General features: G+C 42.9%; 1 protein-coding gene across 1 annotated transcript; it reads left to right on the top strand.

The window, feature by feature from the left end:
• Positions 1–6,755: 6,755 nt before the first annotated feature.
• On the top strand, positions 6,756–16,983 carry LOC114889739 (zinc finger protein 594-like). The gene is given in 3 exon segments (XM_029213281.1): positions 6,756–7,094; positions 13,766–15,400; positions 15,403–16,983. Coding segments are annotated over 2 exon segments (1,989 nt in total). The 5' UTR covers positions 6,756–7,094; positions 13,766–13,785; the 3' UTR covers positions 15,777–16,983.
• Positions 16,984–23,255: the final 6,272 nt, after the last annotated feature.

Genomic DNA, 23,255 nt, shown 5'->3' with positions numbered 1-23,255 from the left:
GAACTGTCTCATTTTTCTGGTAAAAACAAAAAGAAACCAAAAAACTGATTTTCTTTCCATCCCCCGATGGGTCTAGCAGTAACATGGCTCCCTTTCCCTATCCCAACGTGTAATCCAAGCTGATCCATCAAAGTACCTTATCTACTGGATACAGTGATTGATCCAGTGTTGGACATGTGATCCAAGCAGAACCTATCAGAGTCCTTTTTCTGTAATTTCTATAGATGCCCTTCTGCAACCCTGGGCACTGAAACCTATCTCCATGTGGGGGGGGAAAATCTATGAAGTTAACAGAGAGAAAAGTGAAATCAAGAAATGGAGAGGGCTTCCCTGGTGGCGCAGTGGTTGAGAGTCCGCCTGCCGATGCAGGGGACACGGGTTCGTGCCCTGGTCTGGGAAGATCCCACATGCCGCGGAGCGTCTAGGCCCGTGGGCCGTGGCCGCTGAGCCTGCGTGTCCGGAGCCTGTGCTCCGCAACGGGAGAGGCCACAGCAGTGAGAGGCCTGCGTACTGCAAAAAAAAAACCAGAAAGAAATGGAGAGGGAGAAAAGAGTCCTGATGACAGTCCTTAAATCCTTGAATTCTGGCCTTTGTGGAAGCCAACACCCTGGACTTTCCTGTCACATATGTTTAAGTAGAGGTGGGTTTCTGTTACTTTCTTGTCCTTCATCTGCCTAACTCTTCAGGGAGAGCCTGATTCCAGGAAGCTTTCACAGACCTTCCTGTGTACGTCAAATCTTCTTTTATAAACACTTACAGCACTTTGTACTCTCCAGAATAGCACTCACTACAGTTAACATTTTATATTTATTCATGGAATTGTTTAAATATCTCCTCTTCATGACCTTAAGTTCCATGATACAGCCATGGGTTTGCTCAACATTCATTGCATCACCAGCGTCTGGCAGAGAGCGAGCATGCCATACGTATTTGTAGAGCAAATGAATTACATAATGAATTCACACTGCTGACAGGCGCAGCATGTTAAACCCAGATAAGATCAGACAGTTTTTTGTTCTTTTTAAAAAATGACTAAAAAGCCAAAGCAAACCACCCTCAACGACTTTACATTTCGCAACAAAAATGTAGCTACTGTTCTTCCCTCTCTCCTCCATTTTCATTCTTCTGGCTTAAGCAGATTTTGGTTCTTAAAACAAAACAAAAAAACAAAAACACTATTTTGTTCTTTTAAAAGTAATATAAGAAATACAAGAAAACATTCAGGGTTACAATTTTTTTCTGAAAAAAGAAGAGTAAATGAAGAGAGGGCTACTCCTACCAGATTTTAAAACATATTTAAAAGCTCACAATAATTATAACAGTTTATTATCAAAGCAGAGAGAGAGAAACAGATAAGCAGACAGAAAGTACCTCAAATACATAACCAAGTACATGTGTGAATTTAGTTAATGATAAAAACAGCATTTAAAAATCAGTGAGGAGGGACCTCCTGGTGGCACGGTGGTTAAGAATCCACCTGCCAACTTAGGGGACACAGGTTCGAGCCCTGGCCCGGGAAGATCCCACATGCCGCGGAGCAACTAAGCCCTTGTGCCACAACTACTGAGCCTGCGCTCTAGAGCCTGCGAGCCACAACTACTGAGCCTGTGTGCCTACAGCCCGTGCTCTGCAACAAGAGAAGCCACCGCAATGAGAAGCCAAAGCTACCTCAATGAGAAGCCCGTGCACCGCAAGGAAGAGTAGCTCCCGCTCCTAGCAACTAGAGAAAGCCCACAGCCAGCAACAAAGACACAGTGCAGCCAAAAATAGATAAAATTAAAATAAACAAAAATCAGTGAGGAAAAGTAGGATAATCCATTAAATTGGACTCAGAGAGGTTAGGTAATTTGCCCAAAGTCACATAGTCCATAAATGGTGGGTCAGCGATTCTGTCTGACTTTCTGAGTGTCTTGATGTTCTCACTTCAGAACTTGCCCTTTTAAACATTTCGCTATCCTTGTTTATCTCTGTACTACCAAGCCTTTGAGAGGGCACTGCAAACAGAAGGCATCAATGAATGAGACCACAAAAGCACGCAGGGAAAAACCAAAATTAAAAATTAGAACAAAAGCGTGGTTATCTGACAGGGTCCCCCACCCAGACCGACTGGCCAGAAGCCAGCCGTGGGCGAGTCTAGGACCCCCCGGAGGACTTGCGTCTCGGTGGTGGCCTCGCACACATTACTTGGCGCCTGCAGGTGCACCAACCTGCGCGGCGCTGGACCCTCAGGACTCTGCTCGCGCGAGACCGAGAGAACGACGCCGAACCTGCGCAGGGAAGACCCTTGAGCGGGTGGGAGGAGGCTTGGGAGCGCGCCCGCGGATTGGCGGGCACAGCCGGGTCCGGCGTCTGGGCGGGGGACGGCCGCCTGGGGGAGCACGCCGGAAGTGGCCGGCCGCTGCGGGCACGATGTCCAGGGTGGTGGCGCCGTGCCCGAGGGAGGAGCTGGGGCTGAGCGCTGGCGGCCGTGCAGGGGGCCACGGTCGAGCGGGAGGCTAGGGGTGGCCTGGAGGTGAGACCCCGCTGCGATCGCAGAACTGGGGGCCCCAGCGCCTGGGTGCCCTGGGGAAGCGGGGTGGAGAGCAGGTCTTCGGAGGTGGGCGCTGACCCCTCATTTCTCCGAACGGGGAGAGGCTGCGGCCTCCGGGACTTAGGTGCCGGGTGCGCGCGGCCAGGCCTTCTATGCCCTTGGCCCTCTCCTGGTTCTCGGCGTACCCCGCCCATCTCCATACACACCACACACCCCTACCCCCACCGCCCCGCGTCGCGTCCCCCTTTTCCAGTCTGTTCCAGTTCCCTCCTGTGAGTACTGCAAACCGCATCTCCCCCAGGCCCAGAATCAAACCCCGGGCATGAATTGACCCTGTTCCTTGCACAATGCCGTGTCAGGCGCGTAGAACGCTCCAGGAGTAACTGACAGACCCTTTGGGAAGACTAGACTGAACCACAGGAATGAACTGTATGGTTCAGACATGTTGTAATACCTCATCTAAAATGTTCGTACTGTTGGGAGTTCGGAGGAGGGAGGGATTTGGGCTGGTCTCTTCTTTGTAAACGTCTGCATATTCTTTTAGGGGTAGCTTCTAAAGTCATTTTCTTTGGGAAGCCTTCCAGGATTGCCACCTCCCTCCCTCCCTCTTTAAGCTTTTCATCTTTTTTTAGCTTGTTTGGCGTCTACTTCACAAACCCTTACTACCTGGTTCCGTGTGTGTCTGTTTATCTAAGTCTTCCAGGCCCCTAGGCAGGGACTCCATCTTGTGTAGCATCAACTAATGCATGCACATGAATATGAATTAAAAGGATTGAAATAGTTAGAAGGTACTAACTAAGGTGAGCCTGAAACAGTGGGAGGAATTTGTGTAAGTCAGAGGTTGTAAAAGTATGGCCCCTGGGCCAGAGTAGACTGTAGACACTTTTTTTTTTTTTTTTTTTTTTGGCCACTCCCTGCAGCTTCTGGGGATCTTAGTTCCCTAACCAGGGATTGAACCCCGCCACCGCAGTGAAAGCACAGAGTCCTAACTAACCACTGGACTGCCAGGGAATTCCCTGTAGACACATTTTCCTGACTCATGCTGTTTGTTTTTACTTGAATTAGTGGCCAACATTTTAAAATCAGAAAATTTCTTTCACGTCCACTCACTCAAGAATCCGGATTTTCAGCATCTCTTGGACAATCAGAAGATGTGGCCAAATAGGGCACACATGTCTGCATGGTGCAATTGGGAGGAACTGAGTAGCAGCTCCCTCCTTTAGACTCAGTACAAAATTTGCAGATCCCCAGTCCCCAGTAATCATTGCCTCCCGGACACTGCAGCAAAGTATCAGTTGTCATTTATCACCTTGTTTGCTTCACCCATTCTGATTAACTGCCTGGCCTCTTGCTGCATTTGATATTGATGTAGATGAAGGAGAGTAGGAAGGACATCACAAGTAGGAGAGTCATGGGCAAAGGGACAGAATGGGAAGAAGCCTAGTATATGGGAATTTAGGGAGAATCCGAGAGCATAGGTTTGCTCTTTCGTGAATCATAGAATGGGGCTATTGTTATGGGTTGAATTTGTCCCCCAACAAGGATATGTTGAGGTCTTAGCCCCCAGTGCCTCAGGATGTGACCTTATTTGGAAATAGGGTCATTGCAGACATAACTAGGTAAGATGAGGTCATACTGGAGTAGAATGGGCCCCTAATTCAATATGACTAGTGTCCTTATAAGAAGATGGCCAGGTGAAGAGACAGAGACAGCGAGAATGCCATGTGAAGGTGGAGGCAGAGGCTGAAGTACTGCATCTACAAAGCAAGGAACACAAGGATTGCCAGATGTCACCAGAAGCTAGGAGAGAGGCATGGAACAGTTATCCCTAGGAGCCTGCAGAAGGAAGCCACCCAGCCAACACCTTCATTTCAGACTTCTAACCTCCAGAACTGTGAGAGAATAAATTCCTGTTGTTTTAAGTCACCCAGTTTGTGGTATTTTGTCATGGCAGCCCTAGGATATATTACAGTTCTGTGAGTCAAAAAGAAGCTATTATTTCCTTTAATGGATGATAGAAAAGTCATGGTAGATTTTTTTTTTTTTTTTTGCGGTACGCTGGCCTCTCACTGTTGTGGCCTGTCCCGTTGCGGAGCACAGGCTCCGGACGCGCAGGCTTAGCGGCCATGGCTCACGGGCCCAGCCGCTCTGAGGCATGTGGGATCTTCCCAGACCGGGGCACGAACCCGTGTCTCCTGCATCGGCAGGCAGACTCTCAACCACTGCGCCACCAGGGAAGCCCCATGGTAGATTTTTGATCATTGGTGTCAGCAGTGCTTTAGAAAATTATTTCATCCGACAGTGTTATCAGCATTGATTGGAGCCAGAAAACGTTTAGAGATTTTACGAGAATCCAAGCATGGGGTGAGAAGGTTCTAGGTTAAGATGGAGTTGGAACAGTTTTCAGAGTTAGTAGGTACGGATAGAAGGGATAGAGAGAGAGGGGTCCAAGATGACTTGCCTCCCAGAGCGCTGCTTCTCAGATTGTAGCAAGCTGAGAATCACCTGGAGCGTGAGCTGGGTAAGCACAGATTGCTGGGCCCCTCCCACACAGACTGACTCAGTAGGTCTGGGTGGTGCTTGAGAATTTGCATTTCACCAGGCTCCTCGGTGAGGCTACTGTGGCCGGTGTGTGGATCACATTTTAGGTGGCAGTAACCAGAAAATGTAAGACTTATAAATGTATACACATCTAACAACAGAACTGCAAAGTATATGAAGCAAAAATTGACAGAACTGAAAGGAGAAATAGATAATTCTACAATAGTACAGGCATACCTCAATTTATTGTGTTTTGCTTTATTGTGCTTCATGGATATTGCATTTTTTACAAATTGAAGGTTTGCGGCAAGCCTGCGTTGAGCATGTCTATCAGTGTCATTTTTCCAACACCACTTGCTCACTTCATGTTTGTGTCATATTTTGCCAATTCTTGCAATATTTCAAGCTATTTCATTATGATTATATTTGTTATGGTGACTGGTGATCTTTGATGTTACTGTTGAAAAAAGATAATGACTAACTAAAGACTCAGATGATGGTTAGAATTTTTTAGCAGTAAAGTATTTTTAATTAAAAACAAAACAAAACTACTGCATTTCTGGCTTAGAAAGCCCTAGAATACAAGCCCCATTAGGGGCTTCTTCACCAGAGTATCCCAGGGCCCAGAACAGTGCCTGGACACTATAGGCTCATGTTAAATATTTGTTCAATGAAAACTGGTCATTTGGGCAGAAACAGATAGTAAGAAGGGGGAATACATTTAGAAGCAAAATGTTGAGTTCATTTTCATGCATTTGATCCTTCTTGACTGTCAATAAGACGTTGGACTGGAGATGCATTGTGAATATAGACTACAATGTAGGTGAGGAATAGAGGAGTTTTAAATTTATGGTTCATTCTGGACAAAGGTGATCACTGAAGTCAGAGGTGGTATGGTCATTGAGATACTGAATATAAAAGGAGAGGACTAGAAGGAAGGAAAAGCTGAAAGGGTAAAGACAATAAAAAAAAGTAGAGTGGGTGGAGTATCATGCATTATGGAAGCCAAGGGAGAAAAAAATTTCAGGGATTAGTCAAGGGAAAGAGGGAAGAGAGTTAACCTACTATTCATTTATTCAATGATTTTTTAAAAAATAAATTTATTTATTTATTTATTTATTTACTTATGGCTGAGTTCGGTCTTTGTTGCTATGCGCAGGCTTTCTCTAGTTGCGGTGAGCAGGGGCTACTCTCTGTTGCGGTGCGCAGGCTTCTCATTGCAGTGGCTTCTCTTGTTGCGGAGCATGGGCTCTAGGCATGCGGGCTTCAGTAGTTGTGGCTTGTGGGCTCTAGAGCTCAGGCTCAGTAGTTGTGGCGCACGGGCTTAGTTGCTCCGCAGCATGTGGGATCTTCATGGACCAGGACTCGAACCCATGTCCCCTGCACTGGCAGGCAGATTCTTAACCACTGTGCCACCAGGAAAGCCCCTATTCAATGATTTTTAATTGAGCACCCACTATGGTCCAGGTACTGTTCCAACACTGTACAGAACAAAGACCCCCATCCCCACAGAGCTTACACTCTTGGGAGGCTTACACTGTAGAGGTGTGTGGCTTTATATACATTGGGGTGGGGGTTTTTTTGGGGGGGGGTTGTTTTTTGTTGTTGTTGTTTGTTTTTGCCATGCCGCGTGGCTTGCGGATCTTAGCTCCCCAGCCCAGGCCACGGCAGTGGAAGTGCCGAGTGCTAACCACTGGCCCACCAGGGAATTCCCAGGGTGGGTTTTTAAAAATGTGTACAGTAACACTTTGGAATCAGTGGTATTTCTGCTTTACATTTGCAGAAATGATAGTTGGGGGAGATTAAGAAACTGGGATTCTAATTTGGTTCTGCTTGCTTCCAAAGCCCTGTTGTGTTCAGAACTCTAAGCTGCCTCCGAGCTGTAATCGCCACTTTTCTGCTTTAGATACTAATTATATGCTGATGGTTCCAAAATCTGTGTGTCCATTCTAGATTTTCCTCCTGGGTTCCTGACCCACTGATTCATTGGCTTCTCAGAAGTTTTCTCCTGGATGCCACACAGGTACGTCAAATATAACGTGTCTGAAGTGGAATTCACCACCTCCTCCCCCTCACCGCCACTCTTTCGGTCCCACTACCCAGCTTAGGCAGTTGTCCGAGCTAGAAACTTGGGTGTCATCCTTAATGCCTTCTGTTTTCCCTCACACCTTCCATTCAGGACAGCACCGATTCTCCCTGTTTTTGCTTCTTTAATATACTTTAAAATGTCTCCAGTCCCAGTAACTCACTGTCAGTGATGAGGCCCTCACTGTCTCCATCATAGATTCTGCTGTAGTTTCCTAAGCAATATCCCAGCTTTCAGCCTTGCACCCTTTAGTCTGTTCTCCATAAAGCTGTCAGAGCAGTCTTTTAAAAAGATAAATCTAATTATGTCATTCTCCTGCTTTAACCCCTTTCGGGGTTCCCCACTGCCTTCAGGAGAAAGTCCAAGCTTCTTAGCCTGGGATACATGGCCCTCCGTGGTTTGACCGCCGCTTCCCCAGCTTCATCGTTTACTGTCTGTATTCTGGGCTTCAGTCATATGGTGCATCCATGAACACATCGTAGCTTCTCTCACCTCCTGGCCTTTGTACATGCTTCAGCCTCAATCTGAAAAGCTCTTCCTTCTTCTTTTAGTCTAGTTATCTCAAATTGTCTTTCAGGCCTCACCTTAGAAGCTGCTTCCTTCAGGAAGTTTCCTTACCCATCCCACCCCCCTCAGGTTGTGCTCTTCTCATGAGGTCCCACGGCACCCACACTTACCCTTATTGTGTATTTAACACATTTAATTGACACCACACACTAGTCAAGGGCAGGGACTCTGTCCTCATTATTGTATTCTAACCACCTAGCGTGGTGCTTGGCCCATCATAGGGGCTCAGTTAAAGAGCAATAAATACTAGAGAATGGAAGAGACAAAATACAGTAAAGATGAGGAGTCATTGAAAAGAGAGAGGAACGTGAGGTGATTTTTACCACATGGTCTCACATATTTTTAAAGCGAGGGGCAAGATTATCTACTGAGACCAAGGGAATGCAGGAAGTAGTAGAGATTTAAAAAGGAAAGGGAAGCTATGGAGTATCTGCTGCCAACTCCTTATTGGGTAGTTGCAGAACAGGAACTTCTGTTTCAGGAATTCAAGATGTTGCAGGATGTGGCTGTGAATGAATCGCAAAAGGATGCTGGGCCTCAGGTCCACACTCAGTGGAATCCCTGCATGGCAGAGATACTAGAGGAAGAGACAGAGCTGGTCTCACCGAGTAGGGGCTCTGTCCTCTAACTTAGACTCTATACACCCCGAATTCTCTGAGTTTCGGTTGAAAAGCAAAAAACAAGAAAAGGTTTTAAAGAGCTCAGTGGAATTGGAGGATTAAGGATTCCCAATGGCTTTGACTCTTGGAGACAAGATAAGATGCTTCTGCTCTTTGTTGAAGGGCGTCTAGCCGAATCTGTGGAGTTGACAACTCCTTGCCTCTCCCTGAGCTTGGTTCCTGTTAGAAACCAAGAGATGACGAAAAACTCAACTCATCTTCAGATCTTTGGACCTACTCTCCCACCCTCCAAACCTACTCTTCCTTCTCTGACCCCTGTCTTCATAAACAGCACCGTATCCCACCCATTGCCTAAGCCAGAAAACTGAAAGTCATTCTTGACTCCTTTCTTCCCCCACTTGCAGTTACCATGTTTCGTTGATTCAGGTTCTCCCATACCGGACAGTGCTCACCTTATTCCAGCACTGGCCACACTATCTTCTTGTCCATTTACACATGTATCTCCCTTCATTGAACTGTAAGTTCTTTGAGGGCAGGGATGTTCACCTTTGTATTGCCAGTACCTAGTACAGTGTCTGGAATATGGTGGGTGCTTAGTTAATGTAAGTTAGGTGAACACATCAGTGAATGATATAAAATAACAATGCCCTTTTCCCAGAAGCTCTGAGTTCAGCTGGATTGGATTGTAGAGGAGGACTCATCTCTGATCAAGCCTATGTTTCAGATACTGTACCCTTCTCCAGACATCCTCTGAGGCAAAGAGTTCCTTAAATTACTCCCTATTCCTTTCACCTATGGAATTGGATGAAAATGTTGAGCAGAGAATGCCATTCATCTCTGCAGGGAATGCTGTGTAGGACTAAGGACTGGGTGCTTTGCCATACCTATGCCTGTGGTAAAGGTTGACCCTAATGATTCTTACAGAGAGGACTCCTTTTAGCACTATTTCTAAACAAATTTTTGTTTCCTCTTTCTCAGCCCCCTTCCTATTCTTCTTGTATCATCTTCACTTTGTTCTAGATCTAAAATGAAATGATAATATGTATCTGTATCAGTCAGGATCCAGTCAGGAGACAAAAACTATACCAATAGTTTAAACAAGGGACATTTAATATAAAGAATATTTAACCGGTAAAGGTAGCTAACTACTAAAAGGATCTAAAGAAAACACTAAGGAGTGTAGAAATAGATAACGCAGGAAGCCGTCTTACCTCTAGGACTAAGGAGGAGTAAATAAGGAAGGAACCACAAATTTAGAAGAGGGCTCCCCCCCACCCCAAAGCAGGGATTCAGACTTTTTTGGATGGGTTGTGGTTGCCAAAGAAACACAGCCTGCTGGTGTAAAGAAATTTGTCAGAGGGCATGTCTGTTGGCACGGCCTGCCAAATGACAGAGAAATTCACTGAAGGGTGCAGGCAGGCTAGAGGTAATCCATAGGAAAGGCCTGCTGGGTAGTGGAAAAACTCACTGGAGGGTTGGGTAGGCCAGAGCTGGTTGGTCTACCCCATCAAGCCTCCCTTATGTTGATTTGGGGGCCCCACCAAAAGACAAAACAGCTCAAAAGTACCAAGAGAAACCCCTTTCTCTTTGTGTGGCTTACAGTGTTCCTCCAGCACCCTCTATTGACAAAGCCAGCCAACAAAAGGGAACTGTTTCCAGGGTCCAGCTCCAGTATCACAAGTAGGGCAAAGAGGACAATAAGGGCATGTATACTGTGATCCCATTTTTGTATCAAAAAAATTTATGCCCAGAAATAAGACTGGGAGAATATATAACAAAATATTGGGTATCTTTAGTTTCTTCTCTGTGCTCTTCTCTACTCTTGGTTTTTCCTATAATGAGCATGTAGTATTTTTATGATCAAAAATAGAAAAAGTGGGAACTCCCCTGGCAGTCCAGTGGTTGACTCTGCACTTCCAATGCAGGGGGCGCGGGTTGCAGGGGGCACAGGTTTGATCCCTGGTCGGGGAATTAGGATCCTGCACGCCACGAGGCGCAGCCAAAAAAAAAAAGTGTTTCTCTGTAATTTTATTTTATTTTTGGCTGCGCTATGTGTGACATGTGGGATCTTAGTTCCCCGACCAGGGATCAAACCCGCACCCACCGCAGTGGAAGCGCAGAGTCTTAACCACTGCTCAGAGTCTTAACCACGGGACCAGCAGGGAAGTCTGTTTCTCTGTAATTTTGAAATATTATTCCTTTAAAATTATGGGGGAAAACTGATCATGAAACATATTAAGGTTTGGATCTTCTTTTAAAATTATGTATTTCTACTTGAGATGCTATCTCTTGATCCCTGTCATGACAGACAGGCAAATTAGCACAATTTATACTTAACTCCCACTACCTCTCCTCCTCTATTCTACAAAAATAATTTCCAATTGTTTAATGTCAGTTCCATATTTAAATTTATTCAACACTCCTCATCCATTGTTTTACAATGTTCTCTGAGGTCCTGAGTGTTTATTTTCACTCATTTCTTCACTGGCTATATCTCATTGCCCAGCAGTTCTTTTCAAAAAGGGCTGCCTGTCATACTCCCTGAGTTTTTACCTACTTGAGAACATTTGCCTGTTTTAATATGAGGGAACAGTTTGCCAGGTAAAAAATGATCAAGTCACACTTTGTGTCTCTTCAGAACTTTACAGGCATTACTATACTCTGGCATGAGTGTAACATGGAGGAGTATAAACTCAGCCTGAAATTCCCTCTTGCCCATCACTTGCTCATCTGCCTCAGATCTTCATATGTTCATTTATTCCTGAAATTTAGTTACTTCACCAGGCTATGCCTTGGTGTGGACTGTTCTATATCAACTTTCTATGGACTACACTGTATCCTTCCAATAGATTCAAGTCTTTATTTCAGCCACATTTCCTTCTGTTATGTTTGAATGGTTTTTTTTTCCTTCTGTTTGTTCTTTTCTCTTCTTTAGGAACACTAATTATATATATATTTGAATATCTTTCTGTAGCAACTTGTTTTCTCTATAATTATATTAATATCCACTGCATTCTGTGTCATCTCTCCAGGCCTCATCTTGTCCCTGTAGTGATTATTTTTCTTTTTTCTTTGATGAGTTTCATCTACGTAATGCATTTAGTTTTCCCTTCCACTTTTTTCCTTCAGCTCTGCCAGATTACTTCTCACTTCTTTTTATTCTTTTATAATCTACACTCTATTTTGAGCTCTTATATGTCTTCTTTGAGTTTTCATTTAAAGAGTGGTTTTGTCTATAATTTCTTTGAGATAGTGGAGAGCTCTGCTGGATGCATCCTATTAATTCCTTTGCTGTTCCTCTTGGGTGTATGCTCCTAATCCCTCTGTTACTCATGTTGCTTTCTTTCCTAAAGCAACAACCCCCTGTTTTCAAGCACACATCCCACAAAGTTACCTAAATGATTACTACTCAACAGTGCATGAAGCAGGTTCTCTATGAAAGAGGGAAGAGACAGAGGGAATTGAGCAAGGGCACCTCAAAGCCTTCATACAGATCTGCTGCCACAAACACCTTCTTATCAAATCTACAGGCATTATCTCCCTTCAGCTTTTGGTTTCCAGGAGATCAACATGGCACAGAAAAAGCCCTGTAGACCACTGGACTTTCGTAGCACAGTCTGACAGTCACACTCATCTCCTTTCTTCATCTTGCTCCATGGCTGCCAGTGTTCCTCAGCCAGGTACCAGGTGGAAGACAACCTAAATGATCTGCCGGCACCGTTTCTTCTTTAGCATCTTCCCCTGCCACTCTGATATGTCAGACTAGATCTCTATGGGACAGTCCCTGCTTCTGTCACCTGCCTCCCCGCCATGGCTCTAGATCTCTTCACTCTAATTAGAAGATCACTGACCATGCCTTTCAGGATATGAGACTTTGGGAGACATCTGTATATGACCCTTTTTTTGAAGATGGAGTTTACCTCATTTGTCATTCTTTTAACTGTTTTCAGTGGGTTTTGAGAAATGCCTTTTCCATCTTTTAAACTGTTTCTAAATTTTGAACACTATATATCAAACAAACCCCCCAAAAAATCACTTTAAGGGAAAATTATGACAAAGCCAATTCTTTCCAGTATTTTATTTGAATGTTAAATAAATAAAATCCAGCCTAGATATGGAGGTTTGTGCTAGGGACACATTACTTAATGATAATTCTTGGGCATAAAAGGTAATGATTAATGATAATAGTAGTAATAGTAACAGCAGCTGACACTTACATAGTGCTTTCTATATGCCAAGCATGGTTCTAAATGTTTTACATATATTTAATTCTCATAACAACTCTATGAGGTAAATACTATTATTATCTCCATTTTAGAGATGAGGAAACAGGCACAGAGAGTTGCAGCAACTTGCCTAATGTCACACAGTCAGTAAGTGATGGAGATAGGATTCAAACCCAGGCATTTTGTCCGACAGTCAGTTAAGAATCCACACTCTTAATCTCTATGCTGTGTTTCCTCTTATTCATTGCAGAAAGATTACTGACTAGAGCATTCCAATCCCCCGGGCCAAGGTGAAATGGCTCTCTCAAGGAGCTCAGAAATGTATTTTTGTGACTGGGCAAGGTCAGGAATTTGATGATATGAACACTCAAAAGCAATAAACTCATCTGTCTTCCAGTTGCAGGAAGATACAAAATTGCCATACAAAGGAGGCAGTTCCACCAGAATACCAGAAAGAAAAATGCCAGGTCTGAGAAAGGGAGAATTGATTTCTATTAAAATGGCAGCCAAGCATTTTTATTCTGAGGCATAGTTTCATATTTGTTTAACTGTCATGATATATTGGGGGGAATGGTTAGTGGATCAGTTATTAATTTATCATATCTCAACTCCAAATCTACCCTCCTTTGCTTTGCTTAAGTTACTGGATCTGGACGATTTCTCCTTTGCCAGCTGGTACAACATTTAGATTTTTGTCAATAGAGGATGCTGGAGGGAAATACAAGGCCATAGGAAAAGGAAGGAACTTCTTTTCCTGGTGCTGGTGTGCTATTTTATCTTATTTATTGGTGTGGCTGCCAGCAGATCAACTTGTGGGAGGCCTGGTGGCAATCACCCTAGTGAGTTGCTTCCTGTGAGCCCATTCTGGCCTGGCCTCAGGGCCCAGCAGGTTCCTACCCCATCAAACAGGCCACTTCCAGCTCCAGACTGCCCACCTCCAGTGAATTCTTCCACCACCCTGCAGGCCACCCACACACACCAGCTCCAGCCTGCACCCTGGCAAGTTTCTTCTCCACCAATAGGGTGTGTGTTCCTGTGGTAGCCACAATCCCTCTGAAAAACGTCTGAATCTCAGCTCCAGAAGGGAAGAGTCTTTTTCCAAGTTCCTTGTTCCTCCCTCTGAGACTTCCCAGTGTAGGAAAGAGGTGAAAATTTGTATTTTAGGAATCATAGAATGTTCTACTTATTATTTCAGATTCTGAGACCAAAAATAAGATGAAAGATTGGAAGACAAAGATGGAAATTTCTGAAGAAAAAGATTCAGCAAGGGCTGTATCAGAAAGACTCCAAAGACAGATCTCCCAAGAATGTGGGTTAGTTGAAACTGGTGATCCTCAGGACAGGTTATTGAGGTATTGGGTAAGCCCCTTAGAGGATGCAGTGGGATATCCCCCTTCCCAAGAGAGAGGTATCAGGGAAGTGAATCTGATCCCCAAGAAAGCCATTGCAGGAGAGAGAGTCCATGGATGTAAGGAAAGAGAAAAAATACTTTCTGCAGGAGAAAGACCCCACAGATATGAAGTCTGTGGCCAGAGCTTCAAACAGAAGTCAGAAGTAACTGAACATCAGAAAACTGGTAATATAAAGAAAACCTATGAATGTAAGGAATGTGGAAAAAATTTCAGTCGGAGCTCAAACCTGATTGTACATCAGAGAATTCATACAGGAAAGAAACCGTATGTATGTAGTGAATGTGGAAAAGACTTTAATCAAAGTTCAAATCTTACTATACATCAGAGAATTCATACAGGAAAGAAACCTTATATATGTCATGAATGTGGAAAAGACTTCAATCAGAGCTCTAACCTGGCCCGACATAAGAGAATACATAATGACGAGAATCCCTATGAATGTAAAGACTGTGGAAAGGCCTTCAAGGGAAGCTCGAAACTTGTCCTGCACCAGAGAATTCACAGTGGAGGGAAGCCATATGTATGTAATGAGTGTGGGAAGGCCTTCAATCAAAGTTCAGATCTTATTATCCATCACAGAATTCACACTGGGGAGAAACCCTATGAATGTTATGAATGTGGACAAACCTTCAGTCAGAGTTCACACCTTGTCACACATCAGAGAATTCATACTGGAGAGAAACCCTTCAAGTGCAACACCTGTGAAAAGGCCTTCAGGCAGCGTTCACGCCTCACAGAACACCAGAGACTCCACAGTGGGGAGAGACCCCATGAATGTCACAAATGTGGGAAATCCTTCAGTGGGCGTACAGCCTTTCTTAAACATCAGAGACTACATACTGTAAAGGAACTTGAATGTGAAAAAGCCTGCAATTCTGACTTAGCTCTTATCCAACAACAGAGAATTCACAGGGAAGAAAAACCTTATGAATGTACTGAGTGTGGAAAAACCTTCCGGGGAAGTTCAGATCTAATTCGGCATTGGATAACTCACACTGGAGAGAAACCCTATGAATGTAATGAATGTGGGAAAGCCTTTAGCCAGAGGTCACACCTTGTTACACATCAGAAAATTCACACTGGAGAGAAACCCTATCAGTGCAATGAATGTGGGAAAGCCTTCCGGCAGCGTTCACTCCTTGTCCAGCATCAGAGAATCCACAGTGGTGAGAAACCCTATGAATGTAAGGAATGCGGAAAAGCCTTCATCTGGCACACGGCTTTTCTCAAACATCAGAGACTTCATACTGGAGAGAAACTTGTGGAAGTTGAGAAAACATTTAGCAAGGAAGAGTTGCTTAGAGAAGAGCGGAGAATTCGCCAAGAAGTGAAAGCTTATCAGTGCAATCAGTGTGGTAGAACTTTCCGAGGCAGCTCAGACCTCATCCGACATCAGGTAACTCATTCAGGAGAGAAACCCATGAATGTAAAGAATGTGGGAAAACTTTCAATCAGAGCTCAGACCTTATGAGACATCACAGAATTCATAGTGGAGAAAAACCTTATACGTGCAATAAATGTGGGAAATCTTTCAGGGGCAGCTCAGATCTCATTAAACACCACCGTGTTCATACTAGAGAGAAACCCTATGAATGCCCTGAATGTGGGAAGGCCTTCAGTCAGAACTCACACCTTGTTAGTCACCAGAGAATTCACACTAGAGAGAAACCCTTTGAATGTAGCAACTGTGGGAAGGCCTTCAGTGGGCGCACAGCTTTTCTTAAACATCAGAAACTTCATACTGGAAAGGAGCTTGGGGAACACAAGAGAATCCACAAACAGGACTTATTCTAATAGGTAACAGAGACCTAATGAACATAGGAAAAGCCTGATGGAGACCACATCATATTGCACAATAGAAGGTTTTTATTGCTGAAAACTCTTTGAAGGTAGGAAAACATTAGAAGAGCCTACTGGATGGAAAACATATAAGTGTAATGTGGGAAAGCTCTTGGACATAATCGCCTTTTTTCTGCCTCAGAGTTGACACTGGAGTATGGTCCCCAGGATAAAATTAATTAAGAATGTTTTAGGGGACTTCCATTGTTAATAAAATCATTAGAAATCACTTTGTCACCAACCCCCAAACTAGATTCTTCATGGAAGGAGCCATTTCAATCTCGACTACCTAGTCCAGTGACAAGTATAAATCTGTTTTAGGTACTTTAGAGTGATTAAATCTTTGGGATGAGTTCTTCCCGTTAGATATATATTTTATACATATTCCCCTTTTATCTCCTTATAAAAATATGCTTATGCATATGTGATAATACTAATTAGAATGATCCATTAATTCAGGGGTCCCCAACCTCCAGGCCATGGACGGGTACTGGGCCGAGGCCTGTAAGAAACCAGACCGCACAGCAGGAGGTGAGCATCAGGCGAGCGATCAAACCTTCATCTGCTGCTCCCCATCACTCGCATTACCTCCTGAACCATCCTCCTCACCCTCCACCCCTGATCCATGGATAAACTGTTTTCCACGAAACCGGTCCCTGGTGCCAAGAAGGTTGGGGACCACCGCATTAATTTAGAGGAAACAAAAAAATAATAGAAATGACTTGAAAACAGGAGAGCTGAAGGCCAGGACACAAGAACCAAGTGAGGTATTCCCCAGAAAAAGAATGGTGATGATTAGGAGTATCAGGAAATGAAAGAGCAAAGAAAGGACAGTGGGTGTTGGGAATAGGATTAGACTGAGCACCAGGGAAGAGCATTTAGGTGACCTGAGTTGCTGGGAATTAGAAGAAAGCAACAACTGTGAAAGGTCAGGTGATTACAGGAGAGTAGTTTTATCTTGAACCAGGGCTTTGTAATTATTTGAGAACTGGAGAGTCTAAGTAGAACTCTGAAAGAGATCAGTGGGGGTTGCCTTCAAGATGGCAGAGAAGTAAGACGTGGAGATCACCTTCCTCCCCACAAATACATCAAAACTACATCTACATGTGGAACAACTCCTACAGAACATCTACTGAACGCTGGCAGAAGACCTCAGACTTCCCAAAAGATGCCCTCAGGTGACCTGCACACAGAGGTGGGGCGAAATCCAAAGCTGAACCCCAGGAGTTGTGCGAACAAAGAAGAGAAAGGGAAATCCCTCCCAGCAGCCTCAGGAGCAGCAGATTAAATCTCCACAATCAAATTGATGTACCCTACATCTCTGGAATATCTGAATAGACAACAAATCATCCCAAAATTGAGGTGGTAGACTTTGGGAGCAACTGTAGACTTGGGGTTTGCTTTCTGCATCCAATTTGTTTCTGGTTTTATGTTAATCTTAGTTTAGTATTTACAGCTTATTATCATTGGTACATTTGTTTATTGATTTGGTTGCCCTCTTCCTTTTTTTATTTTATATATATATATATTTTTTCCTTTTTCTCTTTCTGTGAGTGTGTATATGTATGCTTCTTTGTGTGATTTTGTCTGTATAGCTTTGCTTTTGCCATTTGTCCTAGGGTCCTAGAGTTCTGACTGTCTGGGTTTTCTTATTTGTTTTGTTTTGTTTCTTTTGTATAGTTTTTAGCACTTTTATCATTGGTGGATTTGTTTTTTGGTTTGGTTGTTCTCTTCTTTCCTTCTCTTTTTTTTTTATTACTTTTTAAATTTTTTATTTTTAATAATTTTTTCTATTTTAATAACTTTATTTTATCCTTCCTTCCTTCCTTCCTTCCTGCTTTCCTCCCTCCCTTCCTCCCCTTCCTCCCTCCCTCCCTTCCTTCCTTTCTTTCTTTTTCTCCCTTTTCTTCTGAGCTATGTGGCTGACAGGGTCTTGGTGCTCTGGCCGGGTGTCAGGCTTGAGCCTCAGAGGTGGGAGAGCCAAGTTCAGGACATTGGTCCACCAGAGACCTCCAGCCCCCACATAATAGCAAATGGCAAAAGCTCTCCCAGAGATCTCCATCTCAATGCTAAGACCCAGCTCCACGCAACGATCAGCAAGCTACAGTGCTGGACACCCTATGCCAAACAACTAGCAAGACAGGAACACAGCCCCACTCATTAGCAGTGAGGCTGCCTAAAATCATAATAAGTTCACAGACACCCCAAAACACACGACCGGACGTGGTCCTGCCCACCAGAAAGACAAGATCCAGCCACATCCACCAGAACACAGGCACCAGTCCCCTCCACCAGGAAGACTACACAACCCACTGAACCAACCTTACCCACTGGGAGCAGAAACCAAAAACAATGGGAACTACGAACCTGCAGCCTGTGAAACGGAGACCCCAAACACAGTAAGTTAAGCAAAATGAGAAGAGAGAGAAATACACAGCAGATGAAGGAGCAAGGTAAAAACCCACCAGACGAAACAAATGAAGAGGAAGTAGGCAGTCTACCTGAAAAAGAATTCAGAGTAATGATAGTAAAGATGATCCAAAATCTTGGAAATAGAATGGAGAAAATACAAGAAATGTTTAACAAGGGCCTAGAAGAACTAAAGAGGAAACAAACAATGATGAACAACACAATAAATGAAATTTAAAATTCTCTAGAAGGAATCAATAGGAGAATAACTGAGGCAGAAGAACGGATAAGTTACCTGGAAGATAAACTAGTGGAAATAACGAATGCAGAGCAGAATAGAGAAAGAATGAAAAGAAATGAGGACGATCTCAAAGCCCTCTGGGACAACATAAAACTCACCAACATTTGATTTAGAGAGGTCCCAGAAGAAGAAGAGAAAAAAAGAGGGACTGAGAAAATATTTGAAGAGATTATAGTTGAAAACTTCCCTACTATGGGTAAGGAAATAGTCAATCAAGTCCACGAAGCGCAGAGAGTACCATACAGGATAAATCCAAGGAGAAACACGCCAAGACACATATTAATCAAACTATCAAAAATTAAATACAAAGAAAAAATATTAAAAGCAGCAAGGGAAAAGCAACAATTAACATACAAAGGAATCTCCATAAGGTTAACAGCTGATCTTTCAGCAGAAACTCTGCAAGCCAGAAGGGAGTGGCAGGACATATTTAAAGTGATGAAAGGGAAAAACCTACAACCAAGATTACTCTACCCAGCAGGGATCTCATTCACATTCAATGGAGAAATTAAAACCTTTACAGACAAGCAAAAGCTAAGAGAATTCAGCACCACCAAACCAGCTTTACAACAAATGCTAAAGGAACTTCTCTAGGCAGGAAACACGAGAGAAGGAAAAGACCTACAATAACAAACCCAAAACAATTAAGAAAATGGTAACAGGAACATACATATCAATAACTACCTTAAATATAAATGGATTAAATGCTCCAACCAAAGACATAGACTGGCTGGATACAAAAACAAGACCCGTATATATGCTGTCTACAAGAGACCCACTTCAGACCTAGGGACACATACGGACTGAAAGTGAGGGGATGGAAAAAGATATTCCATGCAAATGGAAATCAAAAGAAAGCTGGAGTAGCAATTCTCATATCAGACAAAACAGACTTTAAAATAAAGAGTATTACAAGAGACAAAGAAGGACACTACATAATGATCAAGGGAATCCAAGAAGAAGATATAACAATTGTAAATATTTATGCACCCAACATAGGAGCACCTCAATACATAAGGCAAATGCTAACAGCTATAAAAGGGGAAATCGACAGTAACACAATCATAGTAGGGGACTTTAACACCCCACTTTCACCAAGGACAGATCATCCAAAATGAAAATAAATAAGAAAACACAAGCTTTAAATGATACATTAAACAAGATGGATTTAATTGATATTTATAGGACATTCCATCCAAAAACAGCAGATTATACTTTCTTCTCAAGTGTGCAAGAACATTCTCCTGGATAGATCATATCTTGGGTCACAAATCAAACCTTGGTAAATTTAAGAAAACTGAGATCGTATCAAGTATCTTTTCTGACCACAACGCTATGAGACTAGATATCAATTACAGGAAAAAGTCTGTAAAAAATACAAGCACATGGAGGCTAAAAAATACACTACTAAATAACCAAGAGATCACTGAAGAAACCAAAGAGGAAATAAAAAACTACCCAGAAACAAATGACAATGAAAACACGACGACCCAAAACCTATGGGATGCAGCAAAAGCAGTTCTAAGAGGGAAGTTTATAGCAATACAGTCCTACCTCAAGAAACAAGAAACATCTCAAATAAACAACCTAACCTTACACCTAAAGGAACTAGAGAAAGAATTTTAAAAACCCAAAGTTAGCAGAAGGAAAGAAATCATAAAGATCAGATCAGAAATAAATGAAAAAGAAATGAAGGAAACGATAGCAAAGATCAATAAAACTAAAAGCTGGTTCTCTGAGAAGATAAACAAAATTGATAAACCATTAGCCAGACTCATCAGGAAAAAAAGGGAGAAGACTCAAATCAATAGAATTAGAAATGAAAAAAGAGAAGTAACAACTGACACTGCAGAAATATGAAGGATCATGAGAGATTACTACAAGCAACTCTATGCCAATAAAATGGACAACCTGGAAGAAATGGACAAATTCTTAGAAAGGCACAACCTTCTGAGACTGAACCAGGAAGAAATAGGAAATATAAACAGACCAATCACAAGCACTGAAATTGAAACTGTGATTAAAAATCTTCCAACAGGGGCTTCCCTGGTGGCGCAGTGGTTGAGAGTCCACCTGCCGATACAGGGGACACGGGTTCGTGCCCCGGTCCGGGAGGATCCCACATGCCGTGGAGCGGCTGGGCCCGTGAGCCATGGCCGCTGAGCCTGCGCGTCCGGAGCCTGTGCTCCACAGCGGGAGGGGCCACAGCAGTGAGAGGCCCGCATACGGCCGAAAAAAACAAAAAGAAAAAAAAATCTTCCAACAAACAAAAGCCCAGGACCATATGGCTTCACAGGTGAATTCTATCAAACACTTAGAGAAGAGCTAACACCTATCCTTCTCAAACTCTTCCAAAATATAGCAGAGGGAGGAACACTCCCAAACTCATTCTATGAGGCCACCATCAATCACCCTGATACCAAAACCAGACAAAGATGCCACAATAAAAGAAAACTACAGGCCAATATCACTGATGAACATAGATGCAAAAATCCTCAACAAAATACTAGCAAAAAGAATCCAACATCACATTAAAAGGATCATACACCATGATCAAGCGGCGTTTATCCCAGGAATGCAAGGATTCTTCAATATACGCAAATCAATGTGATAAACCATATTAACAAATTGGAGGAGAAAAACCATGTGATCATCTCAACAGATGCAGAAAAAGCTTTTGACGAAGTTCAACACCCATTTATGATAAAAAAACTCTCCAGAAAGTAGGCATAGAGGGAGCTTACCTCAACATAATAAAGGCCATATATGACAAACCCACAGCCAACATCATTCTCAATGGTGAAAAACTGAAACCATTTCCACTAAGATCAGGAACAAGATAAGGTTGCCCACTCTCACCACTATTATTCAACATAGTTTTGGAAGTTTTAGCCACAGCAATCAGAGAAAAAAAAGAAATAAAAGGAATCCAAATCGGAAAAGAAGTAAAACTGTCACTGTTTGCAGATGACATGACACTATACATAGAGAATCTTAAAGATGCTACCAGAAAACTACTAGAGGTAATCAATGAATTTGGTAAAGCTGCAGGATACAAAATTCATCTTTTTTTTTTTTTTTTTTTTTTTTTGCGGTACGCGGGCCTCTCACTGTTGTGGCCTCCCCTGTTGCAGAGCACAGGCTCCGGACACGCAGGCTCAGCAGCCATGGCTCACGGGCCCAGCCACTCCACAGCATGTGGGATCTTCCCGGACCGGGGCACAAACCCGTATCCCCTGCATTGGCAGGCAGACTCTCAACCACTGCGCCACCAGGGAAGCCCGCACAGAAATCTCTTGCATTCCTATACACTAATGATGAAAACTCTGAAAGAGAAATTAAGGAAACATTCCCATTTACCATTGCAACAAAAAGAATAAAATACCTAGGAATAAACCTACCTAAGGAGACAAAAGACCTGTATGCAGAAAACCATAAGACACTGTTGAAAAAAATTAAAGATGATACAAACAGATGGAGAGATATACCATGTTCTTGGATTGGAAGAATCAACATTGTGAAAATGACTATACTGCCCAAAGCAATCTACAGATTCAGTGCAATCCCTATCAAACTACCAATGGCATTGTTCACAGAACTAGAACAAAAAATTTCACAATTTGTATGGAAACACAAAAGACCCTGACTAGCCAAAGCAATCTTGAGAAACTAAAACGGAGCTGCAGGAATCAGGCTCCCTGACTTCAGACTATACTACAAATCAAGACAGTATGGTACTGGCACAAAAACAGAAATATAGATCAATGGAACAGGATGGAAAGCCCAGAGATAAACCCAACACATATGGTCACCTTATCTTTGATAAAGGAGGCAAGAATATACAATGGAGAAAAGACAGCCTCTTCAATAAGTGGTGCTGGGAAAACTGGACAGCTACATGTAAAAGAATGAAATTAGAACACCCCCTAACACCATACACAAAAATAAACTCAAAATGGATTAAAGACCTAAATGTAAGACCAGACACTAAAACTCTTAGAGGAAAACATAGGCAGAACACTCCATGACATAAATCACAGCAAGATCCTTTTTGACCCATCTCCTAGAGAAATGGAAATAAAAACAAAAATAAACAAATGGGACCTAATGAAACTTAAAAGCTTTTGCACAGCAAAGGAAACCATAAACAAGATGAAAAGACAACCCTCAGAATGGGAGAAAGTATTTTCAAACAAAGCAACTGACAAAGGATTAATCTCCAAAATATACAAGCAGCTCATGCAGCTCAATATCAAAAAAACAAACAACCCATTCCATAAATGGGCAGAAGACCTAAATAGACATTTCTCCAAAGAAGATATACAGATTGCCAACAAACACATGAAAGGATGCTCAACATCACTAATCATTAGAGAAATGCAAATCAAAACTACAGTGAGATACCATCTCACACCAGTCAGAATGGCCATCATCAAAAAATCTACAAACAATAAATGCTGGAAAGGGTGTGGAGAAAAGGAAACCCTCTTGCACTGTTGGTGGGAATGTAAATTGATACAGCCACTATGGAGAACAGTATGGAGGTTCCTTAAAAAACTAAAAATAGAACTACCATATGACCCAGCAATCCCACTACTGGGCATATACCCTGAGAAAACCATAATTCAAAAATAGTCACATACCACAATGTTCATTGCAGTTCTATTTACAATCGCCAGGACATGGAAGCAACCTAAGTGTCCATCAACAGATGAATGGATAAA

This window comes from Monodon monoceros, unplaced genomic scaffold (assembly GCF_005190385.1).
Source record: "Monodon monoceros isolate NGI ecotype Baffin Bay Population unplaced genomic scaffold, NGI_Narwhal_1 Super_Scaffold_9, whole genome shotgun sequence".
NCBI classification, from domain to species: domain Eukaryota; kingdom Metazoa; phylum Chordata; class Mammalia; order Artiodactyla; family Monodontidae; genus Monodon; species Monodon monoceros.
Note: the sequence above shows the minus strand (reverse complement) of the source record. Positions and strands in the feature narration are given on the sequence as shown.